The sequence below is a fragment of the Sorex araneus genome, chromosome 6 (assembly GCF_027595985.1).
Source record: "Sorex araneus isolate mSorAra2 chromosome 6, mSorAra2.pri, whole genome shotgun sequence".
Lineage (NCBI taxonomy): Eukaryota > Metazoa > Chordata > Mammalia > Eulipotyphla > Soricidae > Sorex > Sorex araneus.
The window spans coordinates 40465210-40478660 of NC_073307.1; the positions used below are offsets into that span (position 1 = coordinate 40465210).

The 13451-nt window shown below is 37.6% G+C and overlaps 1 protein-coding gene across 1 annotated transcript in view; it reads left to right on the forward strand.

Moving 5' to 3' along the window:
- The window catches only part of DTWD2 (DTW domain containing 2), an 83648-nt gene that overhangs the window by 16149 nt on the left and 54048 nt on the right, over positions 1-13451 (forward strand). Inside the window, exons 2-4 of the mRNA XM_055142462.1 lie at positions 2988-3078; positions 9179-9273; positions 11201-11393. Of these exons, the coding sequence (XP_054998437.1) occupies positions 2988-3078; positions 9179-9273; positions 11201-11393 (379 nt within the window). The remainder of the gene's footprint in view (positions 1-2987; positions 3079-9178; positions 9274-11200; positions 11394-13451) is intronic.

The following is a 13451-nucleotide window of genomic DNA, read 5'->3' on the forward strand; positions in this document are numbered from 1 at the left end:
TGGAGGGAAGAAAAGTCACCTCCAGTAATGTAAATCAGATGGAGTGCCTTAAGAAAAGCCCACCTGAATCAGGGGACAGAGTATGATGGCCAGAACGGCAGATGATGATAATAGGTGATTTTTTTTTTTTTTGCCTTACCTCGTGATGCTCAGGGGTTACTCTTGGTTCTGTGCTTAGGGATTACTCCTGGCGGTGCTCAGGGGCCATCTGGAAACTGGAGATCAAATTCAGGGTCAGCTATGTGCAAGGCAAGTGCCCTACCTGCTGTACTATATCTCCAGCCCCAGAAGTAGGTTTTTTTTTTCTTTCTCATAGATGTCACGCATGCTCAGAAGCCACCAGGGCCTCACCTAGCAGTGCTGGGAGTGGGGGCCATGAAGCACTGGGGATCAAACTCAGCGCCTTGTCTTTCTCACATGGATCATGTCTTTAGCTGGAGAAGCTGGTTATATTATTTTGGCTCGGGGCTGCTTCTGCCTGTGCTCAGGGCTTACTCCTGGCTCTGCACAAGGGGTCACTTGTGGGGCTTGGGGTACCGTCTGGGGTACTGGGGGTCTGCGCGGGTCAGCCATGTGCAAGGCAAGCTTGTTTCCAGTTGTTCTCTCTCTCTGGCTCCAGAAGGGGGTTATTTTTGAGAGAGACATTGGTAGCTATATCTGAAGCGGAGGCTCAAGAATGTTGAAAACATGAAATCTAACCTGCAGTCACTGAACTTTGTGATGTGCCTGCCAAGGTGGGGTGGACTGGAGGTGGAGATGGAGTCTGGGAACACTGGTGAAGAGAAGTTGACACTGGTGGTGGAATATTGTATGCCTAAAACTCAATTATCACAGTACTTTAATAATAATAATAATAATAATAATAATAATAATAATGATAATAAAATACAATGAGACCCTGAGTACGGCCCTGGAGGCCTCTGTCACTGGAGGACTCAAACAGTATTTCATTGCTGGACCTTTGAGTTATTGTTCTTATCACCTGGAGTGGGGATGGGGTGTGTGTAGGAAAAAGGGTTAAAGGGAGTCAATTGTTTGGGTTGGTGGTAGATGAAGACTAGTCTTTCATTTGTACTCGTAATGTAGTATTGACCAGTATAGAAATGTAATGCTGGTTTGGGGCCAGAGAGATAGTATAGGGGTTAAGGCACTTGACTTTGTATAGGTCAACCTCCCTTTGACCCCTGGCACCACTTATGGTCCCCCTGACCACTGCCAGAAATAATCACTGAGCACAGATCCAGGAGTAAGCCTTGAGTACCACCAAGTGTGAGCCCTTCCCCAACGAAAACAATTTAGAATATGTAATGTTGTGCTCTGAAACTTGAAACAACACTAGAATGATGACCATCACAGAGGATTAGGGAGAGGGGCCGATTGAGAGTTGGAAATTAGTATTTTGGGTAGATTATAAAGTAGTAGATGCAGAGGTTGAGCAATATATAAATTGAACTACATTATAAATTATATAAATTCCCTATGTAATTTATATGAAATTATGAATCATGGTTACTTCAATAAAATGTAAGAAAATACCACATTGAAAGTAAGACTAAATCTTAAATATTCTCATCATAAAAAAATGGTGGATATTAACTGGAATTACTGTGGTGACTACTTTGCACTGTATCTAGGTCATTAAATGATTATATCTAACATCTAAAACTAATATAATGTTATTTGACAATTATATTCCAATGAAAAATGAATAGATCACTGAGCAGAGTTTGTATAGTTTCTGTTGAAAGATAACTTCAAAGATAACATAGAAAGATAACTTTATTTCTGTAGAGAGTTGTCTTCTCTACAGAGATTTAGATTTTCAAAGTTGTCATTTAAAAGGTCAAAAGTTTGTTTGATTTATTATTTTAAAATTGGGTCTTATTTGACATTTTCACTGAGTCTATTGAATATAAATTTCACTGAATTCATTGAATATAAATTATCTTTGAGGAGTTTAAAAAATGGTAGTTTGTATAAGTTGTTTTATTGGTATTTCAGAGGAATTTCAGTTATATTGACATTTTGTATAATTTTAAATATCCCTCCAATGAAGGTTGGCTCACTTTAACAACAGACTCTTTATGACATTTTTAATGAGCAGTAACAGATGCATATATTAAAAACATGCATAATACTTGGCTTATCTACTAATGATAGAAATCAGCCTGTTAGGTAAAATGTTACATTGCTGGCTAAAAATAATGCTATAGTAGGACTTTTTTTCTGTAAAAGTTTAGTAGATAGAAATAATTTTGTTTGGTCTAGGCAATCATGTTGTGTATATTGATTTTGTAGCCTGCCACTTTAATGGTTTATTGTTTCTAGTAGAGTCTAGTGGAGTCTTTAGGATTATTTTGTGTATATTATCTCGCTAAAAGCTTTCTGTATGCACAATTATTTATGCAATTTTAGCTTTCCTTTTTATTTGAAATATAAGTTAGGTATGTTACTCTGCAAATAAAGGACCGTGGTAATGTTTGAAGTTTTCCACTGAAGATTCTACATAATATTGTCCCATTGTTCATCGATTTGCTCGAGCGAGCACCATTAAGGTCTTCATTGTGAAACTTGTTTTTACTGTTTCTGGCATATTGAATATGCCACTGGTAGCTTGCCAGGTTCTGCCGTGCGGGTGGAATTCTCTCGGTAGCTTGCTGGGCTCTTCAAGAGGGACAGAGGAATCGAACCCGGGTTGGCCACGTGCAAGGCAAATGTCCTACCCACTGTGCTATTGCTCCAGTCCATTGTTTTAGGTCCTATAATTTAAAATGGCAAAGTAGATGCAGAGAATTTACTACTTTTTTTTTTTTACCCCAAATTCTCATATCTAAATTGTGATTCAGTTTATTGTGTTCATTTTAAAAGAATGAAGTATTAGAAGATCTTTTAATATAATGAAGTCGGGTCTTGTGTAGATTTTAGGTGGTTATTATATCACTGCATTCCTGTTTTTTACAGGTTTTCTTTTTCTTTCTTCCCTTTAGCCGGCCTATTAAAGTATGCTTGTGTCCATTTCTGCCAGTGCATCCTCTGCACATCTCTACTCACTTGTACATAATTCAGCATCCAGCAGAGGTGAGTGAGCTTTGGCAAATACACGGTTTCATACAGTACATTAGTACAGGAGGAAACGCAGATGAAAATGCTCATTTCTCCCAGCTCTTTCGCTCTTCTGAAAATAAATTATGGCATTTGGGGAAGATAGTTTCTTGTGCTTCTTATCTTATAGAAAAATGTAGTAGCCTTTGGAGATAGATAAAAGCTTCTATTTCATAAGATGGTATCATTCCATAAGGTCATTATTAAATAGTATAGAAATTTAGAACTTGAACAATTTCTGAGCTTTTTTGAGTAGAGAGATAAGAAAATAATTGCTTTATTTTAATCATAGCTTATATTCCTTGATATATTTTCTTATTAAAGTTGACGTAACTTTAGAACTTTAATGTTACAATTATGAAGCATTACAAAAATAAATGTACAAGTTAAAAATTGTTTAGATGAATAGATCAACATGTACTTTTACAGTGTATACGCTTCACATAAAGACTTAAAAATTTTTAGTTAATACTCTCCTATATTGAATTATGCATGTACTGGTGTATATGTTGCTATTCATTGCTGCTATTAATGAGGCAAGGAAGGAGGTTATAAATAGCCACAGTTCAGTATAAGCTGATGCTTAAGCTCTTCTAGCATTTAGGAGCCAGGATACTAGATATCAAATCATGCTTTTGAAGAAGGATTATTTCTAAGGCCTATAGTTACTTAAAGACTTTAAGATGTGAAAAATACTAATCTTTTCCCCCCCTTTTCCAAGTGGTAAAGCAACCTATAAAAATTTAAACATTCCATTTGTGGAGAAAACGTTTTTTCCCCATGTGTGTGTGCGAGCATGTATTTCAGTGTTTACAGCAGCATGCTCTGTGAGCATCATAGTGTTTTGGTCAATAACATTATTTTACTACATTTAAACATTTATCACTCTGTAGCTCCATTTGCATAAAATGATAGCTTACTGGTTAATGCAAAAAATCTGGTGAGGGGCTGGAGAGATAGCACAGCGGGTAGGGCGTTTGCCTTGCACGCGGCCGACCCGGGTTCAAATCCCAGCATCCCATATGGTCCCCTGAGCACGGCCAGGGGTGATTCCTGAGTGCATAGCCAGGAGTAATCCCTGTGCATCGCCAGGTGTGACCCAAAAAGCAAAAAAAAAAAAAAAAAAAAAAAAATCTGGTGAAAACTTTTGATAGTGAATGGTATTTTCGTTTGTGATAGTGAATGGTATAATACATAGTGTGGTAACCTTGTCATTATTCTTGAGATAGCTCTTAGAATGCAGATGCTTTTATTACCTTGTGGTAATTTTAATGTTTTCTAATCCCTGCCTCCTCTCCCCCCCTCTCTCCTCTCTGAGCTAGAAAATATACCTTTTTTATTCCATCTTCTTTCATTCTTTCTGTTCTTCCATCATTCTTTCCATGCTTGTGTGGTGAAAATGTATTTTTGGTAAAACCTAATACATTTATACTTTTCCTTATCAACCAAGTAGCCTTCTAGTTTCCATCTAACTTAGTTATACTACTGGATTGCCTTCTGTTTAACACACAAGTTTCAATAAAAAGTATGTCAATTGGATGGGTTCACAATAAAAAGTGACTGAAGATTAATTAATTTATTTATTTATTTATTTATTTATAAATTGAATCACCGTGAGAACAGTTACAAAGCTTTCAGATTTAAGTCTCATTCATACAATGATCAAACACCCATCCCTTCACCAGTGCACATGTTCCACCACCAAGAACTCCAGTATATCCTCCATCCCACCCCCCACCCTGCCTGTGTGGCAGATGATTTTCACTTTATTTTCTCTTTTCTTCGATTACATTCAATTTTTGACAAAAACCACTATTATTATTATTATTATTATTTTTTAAGCTTTCAATGCAGTTTTATTTCAGAGATACTATCATGGTTATTTTCTGTTTTATTAAAACATTCTTTTTGCTTATTTCACTGTATCACTGACATCCCATTCTTCATCTGTTTACTCGAGCAGGCGTCAGTAATGTATCCATTCATCCCAGCCCTGAGATTTTATCTATCTATCTATCTATCTATCTATCTATCTATCTATCTATCTATCTATCTATCTATCTATCTATTTATTTCTCCTCTTTTTTTTATAAATTTATTTATTTATTTATTTATTTATTTTTTTTTTTTTTTTGCTTTTTGGGTCACACCTGGCGATGCACAGGGGTTACTCCTGGCTCTGCACTCAGGAATTACCCCTGGCCATGCTCAGGGGACCATATGGGATGCTGGGATTTGAACCTGGGTCGGCCGCGTGCAAGGCAAACGCCCTACCCGCTGTGCTATCTCTCCAGCCCCAATTTATTTTTTTTATTGAATCACCATGTGGAAAGTTACAAAGCTTTCAGGTTTAAGTCCCAGTTATACAATGCTCAAACACCCATCCCTTCACCAGTGCATATATTCCATCACCAAGAATCACAGTAAACCTCCCCCGCATCCCCCCACCTCCCCAGCCCCACAAAACCCACTATTATTATTTGGAATTTTCCTCCAACAATCAGACCTGCCGAAAAGGCATCATTAGATAATTTGTTTTCTATTGCTGATAATGAAGAGCATATGATGTCACACGGCCGCAACAGGGGTTGTGTGGTTTTGGAATTCTGGTATTTTAGTTATTAAGTCCAGAGGTATTTCTGCCAGCAGCTGTTGCATTCCGAGATTGGTTTGTGTGCCTCTGGGATCACGGCCGTTCAAGAGCGGAGGAGCTGTTTGTGGGCTGCTGCTCGGGGTCTTGTCTGGGCAGGGAGCAGGGCGAAAAAAGTGACTGAAGGTTATTAAAAGAGGCTTTAGTAGCTTTGGGAAATGAAAACTGGAAGGGAGTGGATGGTTTGGAAGGGAGATGATGGGGTATTTCTAAGAATAGATACATCTATGTATTCAACTAAGGGTTAAAAACAGGACATTTATCCCTCAAAATAAGTTTATAAAAAATAAATGTTGTGTCCTGCTTCTTGGTCATTCATGAGTAATGTCTGTGTAATCATAATTTTTTTTTCTTTTTGGGTCACACCTGGAGATGCTCAGGGGTTACTCCTGGCTCTGCACTCAGTAATTACTCTTGGCGGTGCTCAGGGGACCATATGGGATGCTGGGGATAGAAACTGGGTTGGCCACATGCAAGGCAAACACCCACCTGCTGTACTATCACTGCAGCCCCATAATCATAATTTATTAATGTAAAAATGTTGAAAGTTACATGACTGGAGTGATGTGAGAGAGCAGAGTCCTCATGAATTTGAAGAGAATTTACCAAGTGCTGCAGGTAGAATAGGGTTCTAGAGCTAGATTGCTTGAGTTCAAATCTGTTAGTAACCTTATAACCCATAACCCTGGTCAGTTTAGTCTCAGTGCTTTAGTATCATTCAGTAAAATACCTCTGGTGAAAGATAACGTTCTTTTTTTGGGGGAGGTATTGAAACCTCGATCTAAGTGTACCCCTGAGCCATATTCCCAGCCCCTGTCTGTTTTTAACATTTTAAGGACTCTCCATACTGTTTCCTATAGAGGCGGCACCAAGTTTTATTCCCACCAGTGGTGCGTGGGGGTTCCTTTTACTCCACACCTTTGCCAACGTTCTTTTTACAAGTCTTTTTTAAATGTTTTTATATTACTTTTATTTAAAATTTTTTTTAAAATTTTATTGAATAACCTTGAAATAGTTACAAGCTTTCATGTTTGGGTTACAATCTCACAATGATCAAACACCCATCCCTCTACCAGTGCACATTCCCCACCACCAATATTTCGGGTATACCCCCCTTTTCCCACCCTCCCCCTGCCTCTATGGCAGATAATATTCCCCATATTCTCTCTCTCCTTTTGGGCAGTATAGCTTGCAACACAGATGCTGAGAGGTCATCATGTTTGGTCCATTATCTACTTTTGGCATGTGTCTCCCATCCCAACTGGTTCCTCCAACCATCATTTTCTTAGTGATCCCTTCTCTATTCCATCTGCCTTCTCCCCTCCGCTCATGAAGCAAGCTTCCAGCTATGGGGCAATCCCCCTAGCCTTGTATCTAAAGTCTTTGGGTGTCAGCCTCATGTGATGCTACCCTACACTCCACAAATGAGTGCAGTCCCTCTATGTCTGTCCCTCTCTTTCTGACTTATTTTACTTAGCATGATACTCTCCATGTCTATCCATTCATAAGCAAATTTCATGACTTCATCTCTCCTAACAGCTGCATAGTATTCCATTGTGTAGATGTACCAAAGTTTCTTTAATCAGTCATCTGTTTTAGGGCACTTGGGTTGTTTCCAGATTTTGGCTATTGTGAACAGTGCTGCAATGAATATATAGGTACAGATGTCATTTCTACTGTGTTACTAGTCTTTTTGATGACAGTCATTCTCACAAGCATTAGATGGTATCTTTTTGTGGCTTTGATTTGTCTTTCCATAATAAGGCTGAGCATATTTTCATGTGTCCATTGGCCATATACATGTTTTCTTTGAAGACGTGTCTATTCAGATCTTTGGACCAATTTTTGTGTGATTATTTGTGGGTTTTATATTTTGGTTAAGTTGTATGAGTTCTTGGTATGTTTTGTTATCCTGTGTCCAGATGTGTGCCCTGCAAATATTTTCTCCCATTAATGATAAGATTCTTTTTTGGAGGAGGCGGTATCCTCACCTGGCAGTGCTCAGGGCTTATTCTTGGCTATGTGGTCAGAAATCAGTCCTGGTGAGGTGCTGGTGGTGGTGGTGGTGGATTGGTGCGGGGGTGGGGAGGTGAACTAAGGTCAGCTGTATACAAGGCAAATGTTCTACCACTGTTTTATCTCTCCAGCTCCAAGAAAGTTTTTTTTTTAATATTTATTTACTGTTACTGTTAAAAACAGTAACAGTAAATACTGGTGCCCGCTCAAATATTTATTCATTTATTTGATGGATATTTTTTATTTGTTTAATATCTGGGAAAATAATTTTTATTATTTATTTTTTTATAGCTAAAAGAATCACCCACTGAAGATATTAAGTGGAATTTATAGAAATGGCTACCAGATTCTCCACTGAAGGGTTTTTACTATTTTTTCATTTTCCTATACTCTTTTTTCCCCTTTGAAAATGAAGCCACGTACCCAGCTTGTGCTTTGGTGGGAGCAGGAGACAAAGCCATCTCCCCACGTGCTGGGAAATATTTGTTGCTGGGAATTCATTTTATAAAGGAGATTTGTTTCTTCTCTCCTGCTTGTTTGTTCAGTCGCTCATTTATATCAATCTAGGATCTATTTTATACTTGGGTTACAATCCAAATACTAGGTGACTTATTTTATTGCTCAGATCACTTTGGCTGTGAGTCCTTTAGCTTTTGTATCCCAGGGATGTGCCCCTGTTTTTTTTTTCTTTCCCTTTCTTACCACCGACAGGCTGTCAGGATTATCTCTGAGACTGCAGCAGTGTGGAGACCCTGGGGATTAAACTCAAGCCTCAGAGTAGTGCTCATGGGGTTTGAGCCACTGAGCCATCCTCCAGGTCCCTCCATTGCCCCTCCCCAGCCTCGTTGTGTTATTTTGAGCACTTCCTTCCTTGCTTTCTGAACACAAAGATCTAGGCAATTATTTTCAAGATGACGTACTACAAAATGCAATTACTCTTGATAGCAAACGTCTGTCAGAAAGTGATTCAATTTAGGTAACCAAATTTAGTTTTCATAATCTTAAACATTATTTAGATTGATGTTATGTTATTTGAATAGTAAACTTCTGAGCGTACACCCATAGACATGTACGTGTGTATAATGTTTCATACTGATGAATTAGAGAAATACAGAACTTTTTATTACTAAACTATGGATTGTAGCAAAAGACCAGCTAGAGACCGGAGAGATGTTTTTGGAGCCTGTTGGGTGCTTGCCCTGCACACTGCTCACCCGGGTCCCTGGCATCTCATACGGTCACACTGAGCCCTGCCAGCTCTGCCAGGCCAAATCCCCCCGCCCCTCCTCCCAATTTTTTTTTATAAGATTGGATAAATTTTTATGTAATGTAAATAAAATATTCAACATGAAAGATTCAGACATGTGTTTGTCTAAGTGAAAAAAATTGTGTTTTATTTTTTAATTAAAGGAAAATAAAGTGTTGCGGACAGTTCCCCTGCTGGCAGCATGCCTCCCTCCGGACAAGTGTAAAGTCAAGATTGGGCGGCGCTTCAGTGAGGAAAGGTGAATTATGTTTATTGGAAATTTAAAATAATTCTTTTCTAGAGGGAGAAGGACAAAGACTGGATGATCTCCCTCACCTGTGGTTATATATCGAACCAAAAGAGGAGAGTAAACGGTATCAAATGATGATAAACCCTGGACCTTTAATAATGAGCTTACCAGGTGGGGGTGGAGGGCCTTGGGGGCAGGGAGAGGACTAGAAGTAATGTAAGGCAGTGATGGTGAGCTGCAGTAACTCCTTATGTCAAAACCATAAAGAGTAGCACGATTGGGGCTGGAGCGATAGCACAGCGGGTTTGCCTTGCACGTGGCCGACCCGGGTTCGAATCCCAGCATCGCATATGGTCCCCTGAGCAACGCCAGGAGTAATTCCTGAGTGTAGAACCAGGAGTAACCCCTGTGCATCGCCGGGTGTGACCCAAAAAGCAAAAAAAAAAAAAAAAAAAAAAAAAAGTAGCACGATTGTGTTACCGAAATTCTAATAATAATAACAACAACAACAACAACAAAAACAACAACAATTGCTGTTGCTAGTATTATTTACTGCACTTATCTTTTAAAATGATTTTCTTTAGCTTGTCCCAAACGTGGTACATTGTTTGTTTGGGGCAACACCCAGTGATGCTTAAGACTTACTCTTGCCTTTGTGCTCAGGGATCACTCCTGGCGGAGCTCGGGAACCATATACTGTCCAGGATTGAACTGGAGTAAGGCACGCACCTTTACCCTCATAATATCTCTCCAGCCCTAAACATGGTACATTGGGAGTAATGGAAAATAAGTTCTGCCTTTTCCCTCAAAATAGTACACTTCCAAACTACAGATCGAATGCAGAAATCCAAAGAAAGATGGCATTATCTGCATCTAAGCATAACAAAATATGCTTAGCCTAAAAGGCATGTATGCATGCTGTTTATTTCACTTTTAGTGAAGGTGCCTTTAAGGTGGTCATTTTGTATTAGATTTAGTCTCACCCTCTTCTGCTATCTAATATGGTACTATATGGTACTTTATGGTACTATAAAAAGTCATTCTCTGATAGATTTTTTTCCTTTTGTTTTCTGTTTTCCATTTTTATTGAGGTATCATGATTCATAACACTGTTATGATACTTCCATGTATGAACTCTGATGGATGTTAAACTAAAGTTGAGTTAGAGCTAGAGACATAGTAGAGGGGTTGAAATGCTTGCTTTGTACATGCTGACCCTGATTTGATCCTTGGCACTGCTTATGGTACCCCAAGCACTGCCAGGTGTGACCCCTGAACAGAGAGCCGGCTGGGTGTCCCCCCAAAACTAAGGAGAAATAAACTAAGTTGATTGACTAATATGGTTCTTGCAATTGAATGACTGTTTTGGGCTTTTGGTAGAAGATCTGATGAAATCCTGGAGAAATGATTAAGAAATATTGCTTTTGATACCCTTGTAGGTGGAATTTTAAAAATAATTTCAAGTGTTTGCTCTAGTATGTAATAATACAGCTGTGTTTTATGTTTTAACCCTGTCTTAGTGCTTTCCTTAGTTCACTTATTGTAAAATTTTTTTAGATTTTCTAGAATTTTCTGTACTCTGAGTACCTTTATTTCTATTCCTTATCTATTGCACAATTGCTTCTGCAGTAAGTACAGTGTATAAAAGGAATGATGCAAGCCAGTATCTTTATCTTGATCCTAACTTTAAGGGACATTGTTAAATGTGGTATTGGCTATACAGTTTTGTAAATGCCATCTATCAGTGGAGAAGATGCTGTTTATTGTCGCTGTCTTTTTCTCCTTCTCCTGGTTATTTTGTTGATTCCATGCATAGGCCATTATTACATCTCCAGTGCCAAAAAAATCTGACATCTATTTTTGAATAAAGTCCAGTAAGAACAGCAAAACTTCTTTTGTCTACACAAGCTAACAAATGTTATTTTTAAACTTGTAGAGATCCTGAACTTTCATCTATTTGTCAGAAGTCTGGTACATTAATATTATATCCAGGAGCTGAAGCCGCTAATTTGGAAGAATTTATATTAGATTCTCCTATTTATCCTTCCACAATCATCATCATTGATGGTACCTGGAGCCAGGCTAAGGATATTTTCTATAAGAATTCCTTGTTTCGACTTCCCCAACAGGTAAATGAATTTCATAATGTAGAAAAGGTAAAATGTACCCTTTTTAATGTTTTATGTGAGGTGATAAAAAAGTATAAAGCTACTTTGTTCATATTATGAATAATTGAATTCTTATTTATCTTGAAATCCTTTATTTTGGTTTTCATTATTTTAATCATATGGTTTAGCCTTTTAATTTGTTATTGTAATTAATGATGACACATTTCCCTGTGGAATCAACCATTCTTGTGTTCCTGGAATGAACTGTTCTCTCTCTCTCTTTCTATATATATATCACATACATACATGTATATGTGTACATAATATATACTTATGTGTGTACATATGTGTATATATACTATGTGCACATATGTGTATACATATATATTATCACTTTGCTATATTGGTAAAACAAACACTATTTAATGGAATTAAATTTCTTCTACATGTTTTATACTTGTATTATCAGATTTGAACATTGAAATGACTCTAACCTCTTAAAGTAGATTGGAGAGATTTTAATATTTTTAGCAAGCAGACTGGAGTAATGCACATAATATTGGAATTCTCTGATTCTTGAGAATTGGCTCCAGCTTATTGTGAAAACCCACCTATTCTTGGTTACTTTAAATATGTTGTCTTTTAAATCCTTTTTTTTTTTTAATTTTATCACCATGTGGAAAGTTACAAAGTTCTCAGGTTTATGTCTCAGTTATACTATATTCAAACACCATCCCTTCACCAGTGCCCATATTCTACCACCAAAATCCCCGGTATACCCCCCGCCCCCCACCCCAACAGTGTAACTGATGAATTTCACTTCATTTTCTCTTCACCTTGATTACGTTCCATATTTCAACACAAAACTCACTATTGTTTTGGGAGTTATACCCCCAAACAAGATAACCCTACTAAGGAAGCACTTGATAATTAGTTTTCCATTAAAAGTTAAATCCTTTTTAAACCCTTTTATGGAAATTATTCAAGCTTTCTACTTCTATTTGATTTGATTTTTAATGGCATATTTTCTAGGGAGTTATTCCTTTCATTCAAGTTAAATAAATATGTATTTAATTTCTTAAGAATGTATCCTTTCTCCTTTCTAATTAAACACCTGTAGACACAGATACAAATGAAACTTTTCCCCCCAAGAATACATCAGAAAAATTTTTTTTTTGTTTTATTGAACTTTCATAAGTGTTAGTAAAGAATAGATGCCTGAATTTTACTTTTTGAAATTGAAATTTGGTAACTCTAGCCCAGAGCATTACGTTTTCCTAAATATGTTTTTTTGTTTGAAAAAAAAATATAGTAATTCAAAATATAACACAGTGTATAAAAATTCATCTTGTATATTTTGAGGCAGTTTTATCTTAAGCACTTGGACAATGTGGGTAATCTCAGAAATAGTATGTGTGGTTATTTAGAATCTTATACATCCAGCTCAGTATATGAGTGTTACTTGGTCACACAAAAACTTATTTTGAATCTGTATCATAAAACCAATAGAATTTATTTAGTTTTGCAGATAAATAGGGTAATTGAGTTGAAAAGGGAATTTTTTTTTTCTCTTTTGGGTCACACCCGGCGATGCTCAGGGGTTTCTCCTGGCTCTGCACTCAGGAATTACTCCTGGCGGTGCTCGGGGGACCATATGGGATGCTGGGAATCGAACCCGGGTCAGCCACGTGCAAGGCAAACGCCGTACCCACTGTGCTATCACTCCAGCCCCGAAAAGGGAATTTTTAAAATTTATTTAGAGTACTTGTAGGGTCATACCTTGTGGTACTAAGGGCCTCTTCCTGGCTCTGTGCTCAGGAGTCACTGTGGCAGTGATTGAGGGATCATATGTGCTACTAGAGATTGAAGAGGCTCAACCATGTGCAAGGCAAGTACCTTACCTCGTGTACTGTCTCCAAGTATTGATTTTTAAATACAAGTAGATATAATTCTAGACATCTGCAAAATTATAGTCACTTTATAGTAAGTTCTTATCTACTCTCTGTTAGCATTAAGGAGGTTTACTTGTTTTTAATGTATTTACCAGATCTTGAAAAAGTTCCCATTCATATGATTTTC